We start from the raw sequence: 25,875 nt of genomic DNA, 5'->3' as shown, positions 1-25,875 counted from the left end.
GAATCACCAGACGGGTGAATTTCAAAAACAAGAAATACAAATAAATCTACCGTAAAATGTAAAAAAACTGCGAAATCTTTCAATATAATAGACGTATACACATGAACATATAAATAAAATATAACATTAAGAAGAACTTGATGTTTTAGGCTTATCTCAAAATAACTGGCTTTAACAGTAATAGTTTATAGCAAGTACATAACAATACTAAATTAATTTACAATAAAGTTGCAGAAGTATAGACACAAGATTATAAATATCGGTTGTACCAAAAATTAAAATAAGGTTAAATTTGGTTCACAAGAAGCTACAGCACAGCTTTTATTTAAATAATGAGTGTTTGTAATTAATATTTGTTAATGAAAAGATATGAAAGTTAATGAAAGTTCTGCTAAGTGCAATTGATGAAATCGTTGTTTCATAGAGAAATTGATTGCATGGGTAGTTAGCTTTAACCATTGATCAGGAATATTTTGTCAAAAATAGCCCGTGGATTACTCTACTTTGGAGATAATCGGAGCTAATATTAATAGTAGGACTACTTAGAGTAACTCTATATGATGTTGCCTTTTAAATCACAGTGAATTTAAACTGTACTCAACTTGAGTATCAAACACTGAAGTTAATTTATAATGTATATTGGATCTACTCAAGTGTTAGATCAAACTACTTGAGATGCAATAGAAGTGTATATATACATATATAGATAAATTTCCAGAGAAAAAAATACGTCCAAACTCTTAGACGACGTAACCAAAAGTCAGTCTAATCTCTTAGACTACCCAACGAAAAGTGATTCTCTTTCTCTCAAAATGGACAAACAAACTATCCCCTAAAAAAGGATCATCCCCACTTAAAGAATTCCCTAACCAGAACCGACTTATTTTTATTTTCAGCGTAAACATATAAACCTAACGTTATTCGGTATTTTTTAAAAAGGAAAGCAAAAAGGAAAATAGCTGTACCATATTGAGGTACAGGTTTTCTTTGAAGTTAAGCTATTTCTAAGAAGTTTAATAAATTTTATTACTCTCTTCCTAGCGCTATAAAAAAGGAGCATAATGTTCTTTGTTCCCAAAAAATGACGATTGCTCTTAAATTTCTAACAAAGCAGTCATCAAGTAATCTGTATGTTTTGGTACGTCTTTTAAGAAATAAAAAAGCTAAAATATGTCCAAGAATTAGGTCTATAAAGATACAAAATCTAAAGTACCGTTACCTTCTCATAAAGGATTATATCGGCACCTCTCCGACAGATTTTGGAAGAAAAAGAAATTTAAAAATATAAAAGTATGGACGTTCTTATTCTCGACTAGGTTATAAAGGTTATAAAGTTAGTTTTTTCGTATAAAAGTATATTTTTGTTTAACAATGAATAGTACTTATACTATGGGCTTTTTAAAAATCAATTGTAATTATTATTATTTAAAGGATAAGGAAATACTGTCATTAAGGAGCTTTATAGATATTTGTTAGGAATCTATATATATATTTTTTTGCATTTACAAAGTAATACTGTGATTTGTGTAAATTTCCGCTTTAGTATACTCAATACATCTATATTTTTTATATGTCAATAAATTGTGTTGTCTGAATATATGGGTTTAATTTTCAATTGGCTATTTTAAATCTAAATGCAATACAGAAGTAAGGTATGAAGCATAACTAACCCTCAGAAAGTAATTTATTAAATTTATAATCTTTTTATTGTATTTTGCTGTGATAAGCAAACAAATGATACATTTTTTAGTAAAGTAAATTTTGGTTATCATTGCAATATATTAAATATTATTTTATATGGGATTAAATCACAACTGATTGTAATGAGAATTACATTTAATAATCGTTTTGACGTTTGAAATCCGAAAATTGTTTAAAGAAAATTTTAAAGTTTGGATAGTGGCCTTACTGTGTGAGAGACCGGATAGACTGTTTTCTTATGTTGGTATTAAACAGATAAGGAATCGAACGTTTTAGTACCTTCATGTACCGTTGTGACTGACGGTTAGTCGTCGTGTGACCATTACAGTGTAAAGCTGGATTTATAGTTTGACGCACTGTAAACGTAGACGCACTCGAAAAAGATCAACATAAAATTTTGTGTACTCTTATTTATAAATGAACGTAAACGCATGACGGAACGTAAGTGAAACGCACTGCAACGGAAGAGTTGGCCAACTTTCATCTTTTACAGTGCGTTACTTGCGTCTGGCCAATCAAAAGGAAGAATTTTGTGGTGTCAACCAAAGTGAACTGTCTGGCCCGCCCACCATTTTGTAAAGTTGTATATCAACGTATTCGAATTTTTTGTTTTTGTTGATTATTTGTTACAATGAACGTTAAGAATTTATAAAATAATAATAATAAATAATAAAAGGATATTATAGTATCATGGTCACCAACTCTAGCCACTGTTTCTACTCATGCGAAAAAATTCCACTCCGTCGATTTATAAATTGAAATAATATTTACAGTCCGTTTGTTACGTCTGCAGTGCGTCTACGTCTACAGTCCGTCAAACTATAAATCCAGCTTAATAGTGTGGTATAGTAAACGAGCTTTCGGGTGTCCCAGACTGGTGCCATTAATATCGTTACAAAAATATTCCGAAGTAAGCTCTTAGATATTTGTACATTTCTCTAATTCTAATTAAAAGATTGTCGGATTTTAGCAAGGATTACGATTACGATGATTACGAACACGGGCAATCTTACTTAAAGAAACTATTAGACGAAGTAGGACTAGATAATAGTAATATTGAATCAGTGGCATATGAAGATAAATGAGAGGAAGAGGAACAAGACATTGAGGAAGTTATAAATCACGACAGTTACTCAGAACAGGAGATATCAGATACAGATGAAACAGTTGCGGTTAGTCAGTCCGCCCGTTTTTTCTATATATAGTATGTTAAAAAACTAGAATATGTATTAGCAAGTCATGCTAAATTTTTATTGTTTTAGTCAAGAACCGCACAACTCACTGGAAGAAGCATCCTCCAAAGCCAGGAACCACTAGAACAAGACAGGATAACATAATAATTCGCTTACCAGGGCCTACAAAAAGTACTAAAAATTGAAAGGACCATATCGGTGTTTGGAATTATTTCTTGCATGGCACGATTATTGGTATCATTGTGGAAAATACAAATAAATAAAACAAATATATAGCCTTCATTCAAGAAAATAATTCGCGAAAGCAAAATGCTAATCTCTCTTATAAAATGGAAGTTCGTGCTTTTATAGGACTCTTGTATTTATCTGGCCTATGTCACTGTAATTGTGCCAGCGCAGAAGATGTTTGGAGGAGAGATGATTATAGTATAGAAATTTTTTATCTTACGATGACTATACAAAGGTTCCGATTTTTTCTTCGTTGCATTGGGTTTAATGATAAGGAAACCCGTGCAGGGCGATCAAAAATTCACAAGCTAGTTCCCATTCATGTGGTGTTGTCAAAAAGTGTCAAAATGGTTATAATCATTCAGCATTTTTACCATTGTAGAGATGCTCCCTGATTTCAGAGGGAAATATTCATTCCGTCAGTACATTCCTTTAAAACCCAATAAATACGGACTCAAGATATTTGTAGTTTGTGATTCAAAGGTATTTTACACTTCAAATATGGAAGTCTACGTGGAATATCAACCCGATTTGTCATTTAAATTTTCTAACAAACCTAGTGATGTGGTTGTAAGATTGTGCAAACACATTTCTGGTTCACGCGTTAACTTGACAATCCATAACTGATTTACATCAGTTCCAGTTGTGGAAACGTTGCTTCGGGATTACAAAATAATTACAATTGGAACGCTAAGTAAAAATAAAACAGAACTGCCAGTCGAGTTTTCAAACCCCACTAAACGTCCAATCCATACAAGCATGTTGGGCTTTACAGAGGATATTAAAATCGTTTCTTATATCCCAAAGCACCTCAAAAATGTGATTTTAATATAAAGCATGCACCATCATAATTATATTGACATAAAGGGTAGTCATAAATCTAAACCAGTAATAGTCACTACTTATAATAATACAAAAGGGGGTGTCGACGTTGTAGATATGTTGTGCGCTAGTTACAACTGCTCCTGGAAGAGCAGAAGATTACCCATAGTGATATTATATACATTGTTATACGTTTTAGGAATCAACACTTAGGTGATATATAATGGAAACAACGAAGACCCAAATGTACGGCGACGACATTTGTTAAGAGATTTAGCAAACACATTGGTTCATCTACAATTGAAAAGGAGAGCAAACTGGGATGCTGATGCTGAGACTTATGGAAATAACTCGAAGTGATGCACAGAAAAATCAAGAAATGCCATTACCTGCTAGAAGGTGCCTCTACTGCGGCTGGAGAAAAAACGGAAAACCAGGTATTTCCTGCTACAAATGCAATGCATTTATGTGTTTAGTGTATACCACAGTTGTATGTCGGAACTATAGGGAACTATAATAAAGTATATCGTTTTGTTTTTTGCAGCTATTTTTTGCATTTATGTGCATTTAACATTTTTTAAGTATGTTTATGGTGTTACGTTTGTTTATTTTTATTTTGTAAGAAAAAATTAATACATATGAAATTTTTTTAATAACTATTCAAACCATTGTTCTGTTTAATAAAGTTTAAATTATTCTTTTTACTAAAACGTCTTAATATATTTACCTATTCTAAATTCCTACAAAATAAAATAGAAAAATTCTCTATTTGTATTATTTAACCCTCCTGGTCTATGACACCGGGGCAACTAAACTTTTAAGAAACTATAGCGCTACTATCCGAAGGTTAAAATAAAAATTATTTGACGTAAATATTGATAAATTTTCGCTGGATGATAATAACAATTTAATTGTTGGCTTATTTGACCTCGTTCATATCTGCCTGTTTTTAACTCCTTAATGTTGGTATATTCCTATTGCTGACTTGCATCAGTCTTTAGTTCTATTAATACATTATTCTCTCTGCTCCTTTTATCAAGACCTTATCCCTTTTCCTTTAGCCACTGCTTCATTTCTTCGTTTCCCTTTAGTATTTTTGTAGATATTCTTTAGAGTGCGGTCTCGGAGATCATCGTGGATACGCTGGAGGAATCCTGCATTTTTAATTTGTATAATTTTTTGCTCTGTTACACCAAAGGTTTTTTAGCAATTCTGTTCTTTGGACACTTAACTTAAACTCAACTTTTGTATTTTTTAATCTGTATGGTTCTCCAGTTAAGCTATTTTCTTCCCTTCCATCTGATTATGCTGCATATCTTATATAAGGTAATCCGTGTCCAAATTTTTTGTATCTATTAATGTTTTCTTGTTTAAATAGTTTTTAGATGGCCTGATGATGTGTATGAATTAATACACGAAACGTTTTTAATAAAAGGATGAAGCAGCTGATGTCCTTTCTCTTATTCTCCAACTTTTGTTGATTTCTGTCAAATAGTCCTCCACTATCATAGTAAACTTCATTATATATATATATATATATATATATATATATATATATATATATATATATATATATATATATATATATATGTATCAAGCGAAAGCGTAGCTCGTGATTTCCATATTAGTCAAAAACAGTTTTGAAAATACTTAAAAAATCAATGGTATCCATATCAATTTCAAATAGTTTTTCAACTAATAACAGATGATCCAGACGAATAGAATATTGTAAAATTATGACCACTACTCCTTATTGCTTTATAGCTTAAGGTTGTTAATGGCCACGTTAACTTTCTGAGTACCAGATACTTATCTAATACAAATCCTCGTTTGTTTTCTTACGGTCACATACAGGTATATGGGGAAAGAAACTTGTAAGTTCAATAAAAAAAGAAATATTTGTCAATATGTTGGAGAATGAAATGATGTATTAAGCTGAGCTAGAAGGTAAGATTTTATTGGAATATCTTAATAAACATAACTAACTAGCCTGTTTTAAATATATAGGTATAGTTTAGGCATATAACTAATTCCCATCTACTTCGGTATGTATATATTAATTGCACACCGAAAAAAATGTTTACATACAATTTATTTCTAAACTTACCTCCTCCTAAATTAACGACACCTATAGATCCAGATCCCAAAAATACAGCATTTCCATTACTAGGTACATTAGAAGCAGCAGCATTAACGGGCGTTGCAGGTGGTGGATAGTCAGGAATTACAGCTGGTCCTAGTGATTGCTGTGGAGGAATATATTCTTGGCTTTCTTGGACAGGCTTCTCAAGTGAATTAGATAAAATGTGGTAAAAGCCGTCGAAATTCTTTAAGTTATCCGTAGAATACTCTATAATAATAATATATAATATAATATATAATACTAAAATTTAAATGCCGAAAACAATGTATTACTTCATAATATCATTAAAAGGTCTATGTATTGTAAACTTATATGTATAACTATATGTAAAATATTTTATATATTTTAGTATCATTTAACCATTACTATCTTATCCATAAAATTTAAGAAACAGAACAATTCTATTACCAAATAAATTATTAAAAAATCGAATCACGTTTCAAGTTTAAGTACAGTAGATTTAGTCGGGAATAATACGATACTAATTTATAGGGTTAAAATACCGAAATGTATATTTTTTTATTTAAATTGTTAAACATCGATAATTATTTTAAGCGAAATTTTTAAGTAAAGAATAGAAATGTAAAATAATATACCTACTACCAACCATACATATCCGTTCATGTAAAAATAACCTCTTTTCCTGCTGTAATTTCTAAAGTGACGTAATGTTAGTTATTTTTGCAATTCTCCTATGTAGAATTAAAACTTTCAGACTGCGACAATTTTCCGTAATAGAATAAATTACCAAATACAGTAAAAATCAGTGACGACTCGTGGACCACTTAATAAGCAAGAATTCTGAGCAAGTATGAGCAGACTTTATAACTTAGTAATTTCTGCACAATTTCTCTAAATAATATATACAAGTATTGTCTAACTCGTCCTTTTATTTTTAAAGTTCATAAAATCATATTTGTTTAACACGTTATTAAGTAACATTTCTATATTTCGAGTAAGGCCAATTCCGAGATATGATCTGACTTAGCCAGCCAAATAGTACAACACGTTTCGTGAACATGGATGGCGCATGTCGCTAAATATTATACAATATCTCCAATAATGGTTGCATGGAATTTAATACAGAATCATTAAAAAAGTCGTAATTAGAGCACGTTTTGAAATAAATCTTTTAGGTGGTTAGTCACTATCACACGAATTATTGACAATATTACCTAACTGGTTTACAAGTGTTTTCTTACTTTAAAACATAAATGTAAAGAAAATAATATAATCTAAAATTCGTTTAAGCGTTATTTTTGTTATTTTTGTAACAAATATGTGAATGTATTTGTCAGTAATGTATTAAAATTCATAATCAAAGTCATTTAACGGAAATAAGGTTTACCGGCCATAAAAAGTTATTCATGTCGATAACATTAACATGATTGTATGGGGGCACAGGTCGAATGTTTAATCAAGTGATTTGTAAAGTAAGGTATAAATATTTAGGTTATTCAAAAATTTGTGGGATATAAATGGATTACTCGTAAAGGAAAAGAAATAAAAACACAGACAAATAGCATTATTTGTGATCGATAGTGTTGCATACAACATTTTTGGGCACGATTATAGAATCTAATGTGAACTTTAAACTACACTACTATTTTGTTCGGTAAAGCACTTAAAGGTTTTTGCATTTTTTTTCTGCAGAAATGAATCATACGAACAATTTTTGGTATACACTAGAGATAGCTTTCGTGTTTTCAGAAAAAATAGAGTTTTTTGCGTTTCCTTTAATCAACATTATGTAAATTGTTGTAGTTTACTTTTGTAAAGATTAAATCGTTTAAAAAGAATAGTGATCTCCACTCTTATTATATGAAAATATTCCAAATTCATTTAAAGAAATTAATTCATGTTAGTTTTAGAAAGTTCCCTTTCTATGCTGGTTTCTTTGTTTACAGTATTTTACCGTCGTCATTAAACAAACGTAATAATCAAAAATAATTTCAAAAACGAATAAAAAAATATTGATTAGTATTAACCAATATTCATAATAGTCAAATCTAAAGCAAACTTATTTAATAAAACTAGGCAATTCATACTTTACGTATTTACGTATTTACGTAATACGTATTTACATAATAGGTATTTACGTATTTAAATTTAAAATTTTAGAATTTTAGAAAAAGTCCTGTGATAAAAAAGAAGAAGTATTAAAAAACTTCGAAGGTTCGAAATGTCAGTGAAAAATTCTGAAATGTCTAGTAATGTTTGGAAGGTCAAAAAATGTATATAAACTAAGGAAGTTGATAATTTAATGTAAATAAACAGTAGTATTTGAGTTGATAGTTGTAACTGAGTTAAAATATTGTAATATTGTTGGTGTTTGAATAAAGTTATGTTAAAGAAGCGTTACATTGGTTATAGTGGTGGTATAAAATAAGTTGTTGATTATTTGCGGTTGTGATTTATTCGCTGAATCGAAATCATACTAAAATTACTGCTCTATTTAGCAATTCGTGATGTTTTAATTGAAGAGCTTGTTGCATGTCAAAATCGTCTATTCCATATTTGAATGCCTGTACAACAATTTGTTCCAGAAAATTTCTTATGTGCCTAAGAATGCCAAATGTAATAATATTTTAAGATCGACTTTAAATTCTTGCAGGCTTTCTTTATGTTTCTGATATCGAACTTTTAGCTGACTTTAGAAAAACTACTTTAGATGCTGCTGGCCATATCTTATTTTTAAAGTTTTTACGTAAGAGTTTTAATTGGGTGAATCCTGGCAAAGAAATTGCAAGACGGTTGCTGCCTGTCCTGAAGGCGATACTTCAAAGAAAGCTGCAATTTCTCTCTCAGTTCAGCCGTTTGCTCTAGCTGCAGCTTTGATTTAAAAACGATAAATTTCCTATTCTGTTTAACCATTAAATGTGAGTGTTTTTAAAATTTTGCTAGTTCTAATTGTACCTGATTTAACACTATGGAAGATGATAAAGCTGTTTGGTTAGATAAAATAGACAGTTTAGATTTGATTTAATTACAGCGTACCACCATTCGATGATATGCATATTTATGCATCTTAGCTTCATCATAGCAAACTCATGGTCCCATTTATATTATTAGTCTGATCACATTCGATGTTAGTTATTGAAACAAATTTAGATACAAAAGTCAAACTAAGTCAACTATTTGTCATACTCAATTAGATTTAAAATAGTTTTGATGTACCATTTTATTTTCTAAATCGTTTTTAAAATCGTTTTCTTGTTGTTTTATTTTATTTTCTAAATCGGTTTTTATATCGTTCTGTTGTTTTTATGATTTATCTATTCTACAATAATTGTATTTACCTTTGATTTGATTAGGCTAAACTATTTGTGATTTTTACCTCTACTTTTCTTCGCCTCTCCACCATAAATAAAAAGATATTGCATATTTTACAAAACAATAGGAAAGGCTGAAAAGAATTATTGCGTTGCCAGGAAAGAGCTCCTAGTAATTACAAAATTTCCACAACATTTTCATATTTTTCTTTATAACAGAAATTTTATATTAGAACAGCGTTTTGCAGTGGATAATGAATTTTCAATTGTTAGGTGGATAGAAAGACTCCAACTGTATAACTTTGACGTAATACATCGAAAAGAGCGTCTCCATAACAATGCCGATATCTTTTCTAGGCGACTCTGTTTGGAAAAACAATGACAGCACTTTAGAGGACTTGAAGAAACAGAGAACGCAACTAAAGAAGTAAGTCTTCAGATAACTACAGTTAAACAGGAAGGAGATAATGATCGAAATTTGCTGGAAATTAATGAAAAAGATTAATTTCCAGCAAATAAATAGATAGAAAAAAAAAGAGTCAAAAGAAAGATAATGACGTACAAGTCATACAAGAATGGGTTAAAATAAAATAGGACCTATTTGGCAAGGAATACCCAAATACAGTAAAACTGTAAAGGCATACTAGGCTCGATGGTAATCTTCGTATCTTTCCAATAGTCTTTTATATTGAAAGTGGGAAAGTTCCATTGGAGTATGTTCAGTTCAATAAGTGGCACTGCCAAAATCACACATTAAAAGTGTGCTGCAAGAACTTCATAGCAGCCTTTCTGGAGAACATTTTTGAGTTAAAATATCTAGGTCAGAGTTCAAGACAGATTTACTGGATCAATTGTCGCCTAGATGTTGTAGATTGGTGTAAAAAATGAGATTTATATAAATGTAGAAAATGCCCTAGAACAAAAATTCGTGGTAAAATGGTGCAATATCTTTCCTTAGAGCTTTTTCAATAACCTGTAGTTGATACTATCGGTCCACTTCCAATAACAGGGAGATAAAACAAGTATGTATGGTCGCAATAAATTATTTTTCAAAATGGCCCAAAATGGAACCTCTTACCGATTAAGGAGAGACTACAGTAACAGCAGCATTCATAGCACATGTCGTATTAAGACATGGAGTTCCTTTAATAATTAAAAATATTGGGATACTTTAATTCCCCTATTCCTGTTAGCATTTAAAAGTTCCAAACATGAAGCAACTGATTATTCTTCATCGATGATGATCACTGAAAAAGAAATCAAGCTGCCTCAAAATATTTTCAAAAGATTGCCTCCCTGAAAAGAAGGACGTTGATCCCTGACGTACATCGAATATTTGAAAGAAAAATTGAAAAAAGTCTATGAATTTGCTCATTTATTTACTATAATAATGCTACAAATATTATTGCTAGTTTAAACCTTTAAAGTGAAAAAGCAAAGGACAGTCTCGACATGCATACTACTGGGACAACTTTCGAAAGAGGTGACCCAGTATGGTTATACAATCCTAAACATAAAAAAAACGTCCACCAGAGATGGATACAAAGAGATGGGTGGCTCTCATCCTGCTTGATGGCTGCTGAGAGAATTAAGCGCTAGTGAGTACCTGGTCAACGTAGTTGACAGATACTTTACTGAAAAGTACATAGATTCAGTACTAGGTTTCGCCTTGTGAAATATCCTGTACGACGGAGTGTTGAGGCTACAGACGATAAGGGGATGCACTCTTGTAGCTTATGCCAATGATCTCATACTGGTTGCGAAGGCGAGTCAGAAAACGGACATGGCTAACACAACCCTAAGTCTTATTAGTAGGTAAATCAGAGAGAACGATCTACAGCCAGCACCTCATGGTAGTTCTCAAAAGAACCCAGGAGAAATCCTCTCTTCGCTTTATAGTGGAAGGGGCAGAGGTTGCACTGGGTAAATCTATTATTTCGGAGTCTGGTTGTGGGGTTCGGAGTACATATCCAAAAGATGGTAGAGAAGACGAACCTAAGTTGAAGAGAAGGCTGCAAAATACGCCAGGCTGATGGAGACTTCGCAAAAGCGAATGCTCCTTAGGGTATCTAGCGCATACAGGGCAGTCTCAAATGAGGCTCTGTAAGTCATTGGAGCGGTGATACCGATAGTCTTAAAGATGATATCGCTCGTGCCCAAGTATAATTCACAAATCAAAATTTAACATTTTTGAGATATTAAATCTTTCAGAAACACAAATTTGTGCAACTTAAAGGTTTAAACTCACTAAGGTACTTTTTAAAAAGACCCTTTATTAACTTTTACAACTATACTGCACTGCTTTATTGATTGAAAATAACTGAATTTAATTACAATACTATTTCTTTTCTATAAAAATTATATGCTGACAAAACTGTTGATTGGGTTTGCTGACCTCCGGGGTTACTGCACCGTAATTTCTCCATCCCCTTGGGAAGTTTTGTGAGGGATGAACAAAACTGAAGGTATGGATTCTGGATCGGCTGTATCTTCTTCTTCGGTTGTCTTCTTTTTCCATATCTCTCGTAATTTGTAAACCAAAATAATGATAAGGGCTGTTGCCAGGATATATATTGGTGGTGTCCATAGATGGTAATGGTCCATTGTTTTTAAAGACACGGGTTGGAGTCTTTCTTCTTCCGTTGAGAGTTTATGCAGTTCATCTAACTGGATTCTATCTAATTTTAGAGGCTCTACTGTTGGATTTTCCCCTCGAAGATTAATTTTTATTTTTGGCAGGGTTAACGGTTCTTCTTTTATTGTTGCTTTGGAGTTGATGTAAACTTCGTTGTTGGTTCTGAGCTCACATCCTGGGGGTAGTTCTATTAGAAATGTTCCTCTGAGTACTTCAATTTTGGAAGTAGAACAGTGGGTGGAGATTTTAGTAGCTTTTGAGAAAACAGCAATATAGTGAGCTTCCGATACTTTTTGGATAATTGTTGTGCTAATTGTGATCGGCACGTTTTGACATTGGGCGGCATCGTTGGATAATTTTAGGATTTGATTGATGCAGTCGTCAGTTTCTGTATTTTCTTGCGGGAACTTCTCTGGACAAATGAATTTCTTTGGTTCACTCTTTCTGCATGGTAGGTCCATGTATTGAAAAAGTTCTGAGTTAGAAGCTAAATATGGTCCAGGTGGAATAATTATTGTGTTATTTATGGTTGGAAGTAAATATAGATGAAAATATGTGAATACTTTGGAATAAAGAATGGGAAAATGTAAGATAAAGACTAGAGAGTGGTTGGAGTAGTAACCATCTACTTCTACTATCTCGTAATATCTCATCAGGTCTTCTTCTTCGAGGTATGGTAGCTGAGAAGCTGGATGATGTTCTAGCATTTTCTGAATGGTCCATCTTATTTCGTCTGGTTTTATAAGTCCATTATGAAGAGTTTTGATTTTTGCGAATGTGATTGCTGTCTGTAGGTCATCTAATATTTGGATAATGGTTTGTAAGGCTAAATTCATCTGGTCTAAAACGTTTCGAACTTGCATGTAATGATTGAAATCAAAGACGAATTGGTTTAAGTCTGTTCGGATTTTGTTGGTTTCTGCGGCTATTATCTCTTGATTGTGGGTTAGTAGTGTCACTGTCTCGTTATAGTTGTTCATTATTTTCTTATTAAGGCTTAATTGGTTATTAATGTTGTTAATAATATTTTGTTGATTGAGTTCAAGTGACTGAATTGCTGCATCGTATCTTTCTGCGTCTTCTTGATCTAAGTTTCCTGAGATGGATTTTATAATATTTCCTAATCCATTGATAAGACCTCTTTTATTTCTGGTTGCTGGATAAACTGAGTCGAGTTTCTCTTGGGCTGTTTTAAGAAGATACTGCAATGTTTTGTCGAAGTTCTGTAGACTGTCGAAGTACGGCTGACATAGTCCATTTTCTATAGCTGTAGTTGTAGTTTGATATTGATATGCCAATGTTTCGATTTCCTGTGCTATTGGTTCCAATTGGAAATAGTGGATGAAATCATGGGTGCTGGTTTGGATTCTGGCTTCTCCAAGCTTAACTGGGAGGATCCCTGGATTGTCTCGAAGGTCCTGGATTTTCACTTCTTGGGCTGTTACTGAGATACATCTGTAAAGTATTTTTGCGGTTAGTTTTTATTGGTGGTTGATGTTTAATATTTTTCTTATGCACCGTAGTATCTTGAGTATCAACAGTAACAGGATTGTTGTTTTGGACTATTTTAGGTGAAAATCTGGGGAGCAGTTTGTTTCGTTTTACTGTTTTTCGAGTGTATATTTTCGTGCTGGGTTTATATGTTATCGGAGAGTGTCGTTTTTCGTTTATCTTTTTAATGTTTTTCTGTTTGCTCTCTTGCAATTTCTTATTTATTTCTTTATACATCTCTTCTGTTTTCAATCTGTGCTCCTGTGTGTAATTTTATTTATCAGTGTTCTATTAATGTCAATATCGAATGGATCTTGAGCATCTATGTGACCATTAAGGACGTTGATGGGCTTCTGTTTGGTAGCTGAGTGAATAGAATTGTTGTATGCCATAATGGCGTATAGCATCTGGTCTTTTATGTTAAGTGTTTTCTTTTTTTCTTTTAATATTCGAAGATGCTCGATGATTGTGGAGTGAAAGCGTTCGATCATTCCATTGGATTGCGGGTTATCAGGTGTTGTGTAGTGGATTAAGATCTTGTGAGTGTCCACGAATTCTTGAACAAGTCCATTTTTAAATTCAGTTCCACTATCAGAAATTATCATATGTGGTAGTCCATGGTGGGTGATGAATAGCAGGAATGCGTTTAAGATGTTAATCGCGTTTGATCCTTCTATTGGGTACGCTTGACCGTATTTTGAAAATGCGTCGATGATGGTAAGGAATTTTTGTCCTGCTGCTTGAAATGTGTCTATGTGAACAATTTCCAGTGGTTTCGTTGGTGTTGGAGTTAACATAAACTTCGGTTTTTCTGGATTTCTGTCGTATTTGTTTGTTTGACAAGTATCGCAGAGATTAATATAATCTTCTATATCCTTTTTCAACGTTGGCCAGTAATAATGTTTTCTGATTTGAATTTCTGTTTCATTAATTCCTCTATGATTTGTCTTTCCTTGGTGATAGTCTTGTACGATGGTTTTCTGTCTTTCTGGACTGCTTATATCTTCAAGTAAATTGTTACATTTTACAAGATCAAATGCAGAATTCTTGAATGTTTCTCGAAGTATGTTGCAGACAGACTGGTAGAGTTCATCAGTTTCAAATAGGATGGCATATTTCTTTTTTGTATCGACGTAGTTCTTGAAGAAATTAAAAATATCGTTTTTCAGGTCGTTTTTATCTAGTTGGACGTGCATTCTTTTCTTTGTTAGGAAGCACTGTTCTGTTATAGGTTTTGCAGGATTGTAATTTACCAATTTCAATATGATTTGGTTGTTGTAACAGTTCAATGGTCTTTCGCTGATTGGAATTCCGAGTATTGGGTTTTCCTCTGTAGAATGTTGGGTACCATCTGTGTTGTTGTCTTGTTGGTATAGCGATTTTGTTGGCTGACTGTCAATCTTTTGGTTTTCTTCTTGTAGAAGTTCGTCTATTGCTTTTATTTCTTCTGCAGTTAGGCCGGATGTTTGTTTTTCTTTGATAATTTCGTCTAAGTTAACCATAGGATCTTCTTCATCTGGATCACATACTGAGTTTGGATGGTTGATCATAGATATGTTGTCATCTTCTTTTCTGGATAATAGACTGATTATTTCTTCTACGTGTTCGTCAATGGTATTTACTTATTTAGTGTGGATTTCGACACGGGATAATGCATCAGCGTTCGTATTGGATTTTCCTTTTTTGTATATGACTTCATAATCGAATTCTTCGAGTTTTAGTCTCCATCTAACAAGTTTCGAGTTCGGATCTTTTAAAGAGAATAGCTATTGAAGTGGTCGATGATCGGAGAGAATTTTAAACTTCCTTCCAAATAAATAAGGTCGAAAATATTTAGTAGCCCATACGATTGCAAGCATTTCCTTTTCGATGGTAGAATATTTAAGCTCGGTCTCGTTCAGTGTTCTTGATGCATATGCAATGGGTTTGTCTTGTCCTACAGGACCCTGTGACAGGATAGCGCCTATAGCAAAGTTGCTTGCATCTGTGGTGAGATTGAAAGGCTTCGTAAAATCCGGATATTGTAGAAGTGGTTCGTTGGTTAACAGGTTTTTGCAGATTTTGATACAGTTTAGGAATTGTTCTGTGTGTTATATCTTGGCATCTTTCTTTAAACATGAGGTGAGTGGTTTTGTTATTTTTGCGAAATCCTTAATGAACTTTCTGTAATATCCAAGTAGTCCTAGAAATCCTCTAATCTGCTTGGTAGTATTTGGTATGGGATAGTCTATGATGGTTTTAATTTTGCTTGGATTTGGTTTTATTCCTTCAGGAGTTACGACGTGGCCCAAGAATTCAACTTCTTTTTTTAAAAATTCGCATTTGTCTATCTGTATCTTGAACCTAGTTTTTCGTAATCTTTCAAAGATTTTCTTAAGGTTGACCATGTGTTCTTGAAGTGAGGTTGAGTATACGATTATGTCATCCATGTATACTAGGCAGATTTCTCCTATGAGTCCTTTAAGCACATTGTCCATTATTCTCTGGAATGTAGAGGGTGCATTCTTTAAACCAAAAGGCATTCTAAGGTATTCATAATGGCCATTTTCCACGTTAAATGCTGTTTTCTGTATATCTTCCCTTGCCATTTCTATTTGGTGAAATCCACTGGCTAGATCGAGGGTGGAAAAGTATTGACAGCGTCCGAGTTTATCAAGGATGTCCGTGATATTTGGAATGGGATACCTATCGTCTATAGTCTTCTCATTTATCTTTCTGTAATCGACTACGATTCTCCATTTAATTTTTCCAGAGGCGTCTGTTTTTTTTGGTACGACCCAAATTGGAGATGACCAGGGTGATTGACTTGGTCTGATGATGCCTTGGTCCAGCATTGATGTGATCTGTTTTTGAACCTCCTCTCGATGTACGTGTGGATATCGATATGATTTTGTGAAAACTGGGACTTCATCCGTTGTTCGTATGTGGTGTTTTATTTGATTTGTAAATGTTAAAGTATCATCAGGATTATGGAATATATCTGCAAATTTTCTGCATAAACGTCTGATGTGCATCTCTTCTTCTGGATTTAGATGATCTGTTCTGATGAGAGGATCGCTATCTATTATTGTTTCTGTTTCCATTGGAATGATGTCCGAGGTATACAGGTGATATTCATGAAGATCTATTGGGTTGCTTCTAACAGGATCGGTGAGTGCTACTTGAATAGGTTCATCAGTATTGTTGATCATTTCGGTCCAGGCTAGCTGATTGCAGGCTTCGCTGAGAGTTTCTCTTAGAGTTGCCCCTTGTATTTCTTGTTTTGGTATAAGTATGGTGCCTTTTGTTTGTTTTACTGTAAGTCTTACTTGTGTGATTGTTCTGGGTTCCAATTGAATTGTATAAAATTGTGTTTTGTTGGTTTCATAATAAAAGATAGGGAGAACTGAGTGTGCTGTAGTTAGTGTGGATGCTGGGAAATTAAGATTTGCTTGTAGAAGTTTTAAGTTATCGAGGCCGATAAGACCATCAAATGTTTTATGGAATTTAAAAAGGTAGAATTTTAAATTAATATTAGAGTTAAATTCTGGGAAGATTGGAATTTCAGCACAATATTCCTGTGAATGGTTTTGAAATATTGAGCTGACTACAAACGGTTCATGTTTGATAAAATTTTTATAAAATTTGGATGCAATTTCGGGGTTAAGAAATGATTTGGTTGCCCCTGTATTAAGAAGAAGTTTAAGGAGAGGATTTTTAATTTCGATATATGGAAGTTCTTTTTTATCTGAATACGAATTAAGTTCGATTACGTTTCTTCGTTTTCCTCTTGGAGTTTTGGAAAATTTACATCTTCTTCTTCGTATTGGGCATTTTGGTAATCTTCTACGTGGTAGTCATCTGAATATGCGTCCTGATTTGGATAGTAGTATGTCTGTTCTCCATAGTAGGCATCGGTATCGTTTTCGTCTTGTTGTTCAATATTGAATAGCTCCTCTACGGTGAACTTTGGGGTGTGTGGTTGCGGTTGCTGCGGCCTAAAGTTTCTGAAGCTTGAACCTCTGTTATGTCCCGTTTGGCGTGTACTTATAGACATCGGTGTTGGTTTGTACTGTTGTGGTGGTCTGCTTGCCCATGGGTTAGGTCTTGGAGGTTGTGTGTTTGCCATGAATTGTTGCCTTGGTTGTTGGAACCGAGCGGGTTGTATTGGCCATCTTGGGGTAAATGTTGGTCGGGACGGTGCTGGATTACTTCCGAAAAATGGTTGATGTAACTGTGGCCTGGGCATGGGTTGTTGCCATTGTGGTGGTGTTGTGAACTGCGGCTGTCTCTGGGGTTGTGTGTGGGTAGAATTCTTATTTGGCAATGAAAAATTGGTTGTTTTCTGCAAATACCTAATATTGTTTTCTTCTTGGATGAATTGAAGAGCGAAAGCAAGATTTGTAGGCCTCATTGATCGTATGGTTGATCCCATTGGTTCTCGTAATCCTGCTAAGAACGTAGTTAGGGCCTGTTGTTGAAAGAATTCCTTTTTGCTCCTCTTTACATCTGCATTGTCGGTATGTAGTTCGATGTGATTCGAAATTGTGTTTAAAAGTGACATTACTTTCTCGTGAAACTGTTGAGGAGTTTCGTTGGGTCCTTGCCTTAAGTTTACCATGTCTCTTGTAAGCGAATTTTCATTACGTTGATCGGCAAAGTTTTGAATTAGTATGGTCTTTATCGTGGGCCAATCTTTACACCCATATACGGAAATGATTTCTCGAGCTCTTCCTTTAATTTTATTCATTACACCTCGAGTTATCATGTGATTTTGGAAGTTATCGGGATTATTGTGATCCCAGAAATGATTAAGAAGCATTGTAGTAACTTCAATGAAGTTGTGAAGTTCATTAGGGTTACCATCGTAATCAGGCACGATGGAAAGATCTTTATTGACGTCGAAAACTAGAGCGGGAGCGGGTGCCATGGCCATAGTATTTAATTCACTAGCGGGAGTAATAATTATAGATGGTATATCTAAGCTATTTAAAGTATTATCTAAAGAACTAACGTTGGTTTTTAAACTAAATTGAGAAGCTGAGTTATTTTGCGAAATAGAAGCAGCACCAGGTTCGATAATCGATTCACTAATAGTTGAAAGAGAATTACTAATTTTAAAAGATGAAGCTTGTGAAGCAATTAAATTATGATTAGAAAATATTTTAAATTTTCTTACAGATAAATGATGATGCTTGGGTTCATTTCTTTTCGAAGGAACTGGTTTCTTTTCTTCTTTCGCTTTCTTTTTATCGTCTTTCGTCATATAAATTGATTTCTACTCTTTAACTCTGGATTTTCGTTGACTTCTGGGGTTGAACGGCCGTAGTTTTTCCTGGAAGTTGGTTGGTTCGTAGCGGGTAAACGTTTAAGAACGACGAGGATCTTCTGTAGACTCTCCCACTATCTTACTGCACTGTGCCACTTAAAGGTTTAAACTCACTAAGGTACTTTTTAAAAAGACCCTTTATTAACTTTTACAACTATACTGCACTGCTTTATTGATTGAAAATAACTGAATTTAATTACAATACTATTTCTTTTATATAAAAATTATATGCTGACAAAACTGTTGATTGGGTTTGCTGACCTCCGGGGTTACTGCACCGTAATTTGCACCACACGTCATAAATAGTGACACTTTTGCAGTTCAAAAATTAGCCGCCATAAACCAAAAGTCACTGTATAATCACAGAATACACCACCCAACAAGAATTGAAACGAAGGGCTTTTTGCAATCCAAATTTCTGTGAGAATCCGCCATGTTCTAAATAGTTTTTCTGTCAATCTATAAAATCTGAAGTTTGTTTACGTATTGAGAAGTGTTGTTTCGTGTGTGTTGTTTAATAGTAAAACAAATAATAATACATATTTTTGTATGTACATCTGCATATTTTAATACCTTAAAAAAGTATAATAACATAAAAAAGAATAATATAATAGTAAAAAAAGAATAATATACTGTTATACATATTTTGTATAGACACATATTTTAATACCTTAAAAAATCGATAAAAAGTAATAAAAATCGACTGATTTTCATCTCTATTTTGAAATTAACTCTCAAATTCAATCGCTTTTTATTGTTTTTTTAACGTTCTAAAATACTTTTAGTAAGTTAATTTGTTTGTTAAAAAAAACAAATTAATATATTTGACTTAAGACCGTTTTACGTATCAGTACAGAATTTTTTATTTATCAGTACAGAATTGATATAATGGTTATATTAAATTTTACAGAAAAAAATACAATACATACAAAACATATCTACTCAAAAAACATTAGTTTTAATAATTACTTTGTTTCTCAGTGTAACTATACCATTACTACTGTTTTGAACGACTTCCTCATTACTTTTCTTAGTGTACTGTAAGTAGTGCAACTGTCATTCTTCCTCAGAAATTTTTGTCCTACAAGCGTCAAAGTACCAACAAAGCTTTCGCTTCTTGTTGGGTAGTGTATTCTGTAGTCTAGTAGACAGCTTTTTTGTACTTAAGTTCATCTTGAACAGTAACACTTCTGACTTAGTACATAGATGTTGTGTCAAACATTTTAAGCAGAACGACTCATTTCTAGTTGTGACACTTTTCCAGGTGGAAAGTAAGTAAAAATCAAATGTATGGTTATCGAATTTGTAGTTATGTAACTATACTTTCTTTGTCGGAATTCGTATCTGTAATATACTATGTACTATTTTAAGGTGTGAACTATTTACAGCAAAACTATTGACATATTTTTCATAAATTCCAGATTTGCCAAAGATGACTTCAAGAGGACAGTCAATGGTAGAAGCTGTTGCTTAAGAAATTAGAGAATGACTGCCTAAAATGTGAAATTGTTTATGAAAACAGCTCAAATGATAAATATAATATCTTACCAAAGATAGCAAGAAAAGATGACAATGCATTGGAAGTTGAAAACCCTAAAGATATTGCTGATAATGACAATACAACCACTGCACCTGTCGCTATGTACATGGATCCTGGATGTTCTCCGTTTAAAAAATTCTTCCTGATAGTAGATCTGAGGGTGCTGTAATGTTACGATTGTGTAGGTTAAACAAAAATAAATTGTTGGACGGACAGACACTTCAAGTAGTACACATCCGTTATTGACGACATAGATGAGTACCCCGATTTTGAGGTAAATGAGTCTGACATCGCATACGAAGATGACTCTTCATTATTAATAAATAGTAATAGTACATCTGGGGTGATCACAAAAATATCTGCGGAACTTTACTCTTCCCGAGAAGGTGAAATACCTGAGAGATAGACAAACAATGTAGAGAAAACCCAGCTTTGTGGAATAAAAATGTTACTATGTTACTAAAAAAAATATATTAATATGGGTAAACAGTATGTTGCACATTCTAATAGACTTCAGAGTATTTCAGCAGGAGAATTAAAACCACCATGTCCAAATAATTGTTAATTGAAATATTGGGATAAATTTATTAAAGAAGCTAGAAAGATTTTTTTAAATTATTGGGACTTACAGCTTCAACAGGAGTATATTTTAAAGTTGATAACTGAAATCATGAATGTATTGCTTCCGTGAGTCCATTTCAAAGAGGTAAAAAAATAAAATAAGATTTACTCACAGTCAATTTAATTTTACTACCAAAACGACCAGTTTTGCTTTCTACACTTTGCAAAGCATCTTCAGGTCAAACGGTACAAAACAAATTTAAAATTGATTGTGAGTAAGTCTTATTTTATTTCTTTTACCTATTTGATATCTGAAGCTCAACCTCAATGAAGGTACAAATTAGATGGAAATACATGTGGCATAAATCATTTTTTTTTATTTTCTTGTTACGGAAATCAAAATTTAAGTGCGCAAGAAGTTTTTCAAGGCCAGTTAGATATTAACGATAGACCAATTAGAACTATCTGGAGGAAATGTAAAGATGGCATAGAATTAGTGATAAAAGAAAACAGAAATCATAAAGTAACTGACCCCTTATTAAACTAAAAATTCATGATTTTATAAATGGAATTCCACATATCGATAGCCATTACGAGTATTTACGAGCTCAAACTAATGGATATTTTATTGATGGGATTAAGTCAATAGCTGGGTCCATCGATATTATGTAGCAGAATGTAAGAGAAAAATGAAACGTTTTGTAATTTAATTATGTTTTCAAAACTATTTAATAATGACTAACATTCCATTTTTTATGTCTAAGGAAGATCTGTGCACTGCGTACAATAATGGACAAGAAGAAGACAAAGAAAGACTAAAACATCAGTATGAACTACATTTAAAAGAAAAATATTTATGTCGACAAAAGAAACAAAAAGATAAAGAAAAGGAAAAAAATTATGAAAAAAAAAGTTATGCAGGCGGTATGGCCCTGTCCAAGAGGAGACCTGTCTGCCTTTTACTACAAATCAAAACTTTACAGCTAGAGCTTGACAGTAAGTGAATTAAACCTAAACAATTTTCAATGTTTCCTTTAATACGAGGGGAAAGGGACCAGAGATGCCACAGAAATTGGTAAAAGTATTTCTAAATACTTACAAGATACTACAACGAAGATAAATAACGACGACCCAGAAATAATATTTTATTCTGATAATTGCTGTGATCAGCAAAATAATTTCATATTGTTTGGCATGTATTTATTCACTGTCCAATATCTAAAAATTAAACGAATCACTCATAAGATCTTGATAAAGGGCTATATACAAAATAAGGGAGACTGTCATTCTGTGATTGAGAAAGATGTTTTAAAATCAAGTCATACTTAAATTCTTACTGAATATACAAGAACTATTAGGGCCGCCAAAAAACAGGATCATTGTATCAAGTGACTGAATTATCCTTCACTGATTTCGCTGCATGGAAAGATATTACAAAACAACTAGGCTCGAACTTTACTATGCTATGCACAGAGGAACAGGAAAAATGTACAAAAGATAATCAAGAATAAGAAAATATAGAGGAAGAAAAGAAAATAAAAATTGTTGATTTGAAAGGTCTTTCGGTTGTTAAAAGTAAACTATGAATTATGTACAATAAAACTTTAAACCAACAACAAGAATTGATGTAAAGTAGATGACAATAATGAACAAAATAACGGAAACAAGTAGAACATATCTACTCGATATAAACGCCAGCAAAACCAAGCTAATGGCCATTAGCAAGGAAAACGTGACTGAAGCAAATCTGTATGTGAACGTGTCTCACAGTATAACTACTTTTTTTTTAATTGTCGTATTGCCAGATTCCAGCAAGAGCCTAAGAATGTATCCATTGAATTCTGACAGGCAACGGTGGCAGAAATTTTTTTTTGACATCTACGTTACGGAGCAAGATACCCTGGCATCTTTCGGCCGAGTAGGACACTAGGCCAGAAGACCCCAGGGTAGTGCCGGATTAACCGTGTTCTGACTATAACGTTAACTACCGTTCCAGAGAGGTGGTCTTGTCACTCAATGAACAACTAAAATAAAAAAACTAAAAACTTATAAATAACCATACCTATTACCGTAAATCAAAAAATATTTGAGGCGTTAGGCCATAAACTAATAAATAATATTAACCATAAATTTTAGATCGCTGTTTCAATTTCCTTCTCTGTCCTTCTGCTCCTTTTTCTTCATCACTTCAGAACTCAGACAGTGTACTTCTCTCCATTCTTTCTCTCCTCTAAATATTATGTTTAACATGTTTCTTTCATCCAGCCCGAAACCCATTCGCCTCTCGAAATCTCCCATCTCATTTGCCAATCTCTGGCAGTTAAAAATGTGGGCGGGAGCGTCCGGTACCCCACAAACAGTACAGTGTCCTGAGGCAGATTTGCCTATTCTATTTGTAAAGGTGCGAAAACTATCATGTCCGGTCAGAAACTCCAGATCGGGAATAAGCTCCTTCGTCCACCTTGCCTATCCACTATCATTTGCCCATTATCTCTGCCACTCTACTATAGTTCTTTCTCTCTCATTCTCATCTATATTTACATCCATCCTCCTCGCATACACCCTCGCCCGCTCTTTGCACAACAAAACGATCAGTATCACCGCTTCAATGACATATAGAGCCTCATTTGAAAAGTTTCCATCAGCTTAGCGTATTTCGCCGTGTTCAGTACGCTACACCACAAGGTGGCAGCGTATTTAGTCACCGACTGGAAAACACCATTTAGCACCTTTCTTTTGGTGTCACCTGGGCCTTTAATGTTTGGTGTCAGCCATATCAACGCCTCCAGATTTCGGTTCACCTTCTCTACCGTCTTTTGGATGTGTACTTCGAACCTTAGTCCTTCCGACAACCAGACTCCCAGAACCTTAATCGATTAAGCCGGTGCAACTTTCACACCTTCCACTATAAAGCGAAGAGAAGATTTTTCCTGGCTTTTTCTAGCTGTAGATCGTTCTTTCTGATCCACCTTCTAATGCGACGCAGGGCTGTGTTAGCTGCATTAGCCATGTCCGTTTTCTGACTCGCCTTCGCAACCAGTGCGAGATCATCGGCATAAGCTACAAGAGTGTATCCCCTTTGCATCTGTAGCCTCAATACCCCATCGTACAGGACATTCCAGAGCATGGGACCTAGTGCTGAACCCTGCGGAACACCCTGCGACAAACTGATGCTGGTATCTTTTTCTCTTATGAACCTGTCAGTAAAGTATCTGTCAATTACGTTGACCAGGTATTTACTAACTAACAATACAACTACTTGGAAACTATAATTAATGAGACGTGGGACAATACCCAATAGATTAAATGTCGCATTGAAAATGCAAAAAGTGCATTCTTGACTATGAGCTCTGTGTTTAAGAGCCATGACCTCACCCTTGAAACAAAAACAAGGCTCTTTAAATATTACGTGTGCTCAGTGCTTTTGTACGAAGTAAAAACGTAGACATTGAAGCCGGAAACTCTATCAAAACTTTAGGTTTTTGAGCTACGGTTATACAAAAGGATCCTGAAGATACTATGGACAGACAAATTCACCAATGAAGAAGTACTACAGAGGATAAACACAACCGCGGATGTGGTCAACATCGTAAAGGGCCGTAAGCTGCAGTACTTGGGACATTTAATGAGAAATCAAGGCAGATATGAGCTACTCCAATGCATTTTGCAGGGTAAAATTGGAGGAAAAAGACCTCCAGGACGAAGTAGAATAGCCTGGCTTGCTAATCTTAGACTATGGTAAGAAATACCTCAACACAGCTATTCCGTATAGCAACCAACAAAGACATCATAGCCAGAATGATCGTCAACGTTCGGAACGGACAGGCACCCTAAGAAGAAGATGACAATGGAATGAAGAGACGTGCAAAAGGCTTAAAAATTGACGTTTAACACATTAAGTATCGAGCTGCATACTTTTATGAGTCTGTATTTCAATTATGGCCAAATGAACTTGTAGAATTACATTGACTTTAATTATCAATTTTATTGGTTTATATAATTTAGTTAAAATAAGTACTTATATGGCTTAATTTATATTTAAATGGGAATAAGCCACAATTAATGTAGTAGGATCTGGTTACCCATATTAAAAGAGGAAGTTATTAAAAGGAAAATACCAGTATTGGTAAGTCAGTAACATATAGAGAATACATCATATATGTGTTTTAAATAACAAACATATAAAATCGGAATTTGGTGTTTATTGAAGGTAAACTAAATGCACGATCAAATACTTACCATGTCGGGATAGTATTATGAGGTTTTTTTCCTGGTTTTTCCCTCATAATTTACTATGGAATCACTAACAGGAGAATTTTACTGTCATCATGGCATGTATTTGTCTTTTTAAAGACGAATTACATGTTATGATCTTTTCTGACGGATATTCTCAAGTTAAAGTTGATTTCATGTAATCGAATGAACTATCTTATAAGTAAAGTCGTCCCAGGAACGCAACTCAACAATACTGGCAATATCATTTTAAAGTCGTCTACTTTAAAATGTATAAGGTATGTCTGAATTGTCAATATAGATGAGTCAGATAAAATTAAATTATTAGAAGAATTTTTCACTAAGTAACAAAAAACAAAATTTGTTTAATTTACTAATGTTTGTATTTTGAGAACGATTTCCGAAGTGGAAATTGAAACGTCAATAAACGTATTTTAACCTTTAATTGTGGCTTATTCCCACTTAAATATAAATTAATTTAAAATGCCACAAGAAAATAGCTTCAGAACAATATTATATGGCTTAGTTAGTCAATTAGTAAGTTAGTAAGTTTTTTTCATATTGATTAATCAACTATCAGAATTTAACAAGAGCTAAAGGAATTTTGATAATATTGCATAAAAAAAGTTTAAAAAAATATCATCTTGTTATCTTATTTTTATAAGCTCTTTAGAAGAATAATTACTAACAGACTGGGACCTAAGCTTGAGTTTCACCAACCACTTGAGCAAACCAGATTTAGGATTGG

At 33.5% G+C, this 25,875-nt stretch overlaps 1 protein-coding gene across 2 annotated transcripts in view; it reads right to left on the bottom strand.

The window, feature by feature from the left end:
* The window catches only part of LOC140439789 (uncharacterized), a 127,784-nt gene that overhangs the window by 61,201 nt on the left and 40,708 nt on the right, over positions 1-25,875 (bottom strand). For both annotated transcript variants that reach the window (XM_072529928.1, XM_072529929.1), the window contains one exon: positions 6,052-6,294. In XM_072529928.1, coding sequence (XP_072386029.1) covers positions 6,052-6,294 — 243 coding nt within the window. The remainder of the gene's footprint in view (positions 1-6,051; positions 6,295-25,875) is intronic.

This window comes from Diabrotica undecimpunctata, chromosome 4 (assembly GCF_040954645.1).
Source record: "Diabrotica undecimpunctata isolate CICGRU chromosome 4, icDiaUnde3, whole genome shotgun sequence".
Lineage (NCBI taxonomy): Eukaryota > Metazoa > Arthropoda > Insecta > Coleoptera > Chrysomelidae > Diabrotica > Diabrotica undecimpunctata.
Note: the sequence above shows the minus strand (reverse complement) of the source record. Positions and strands in the feature narration are given on the sequence as shown.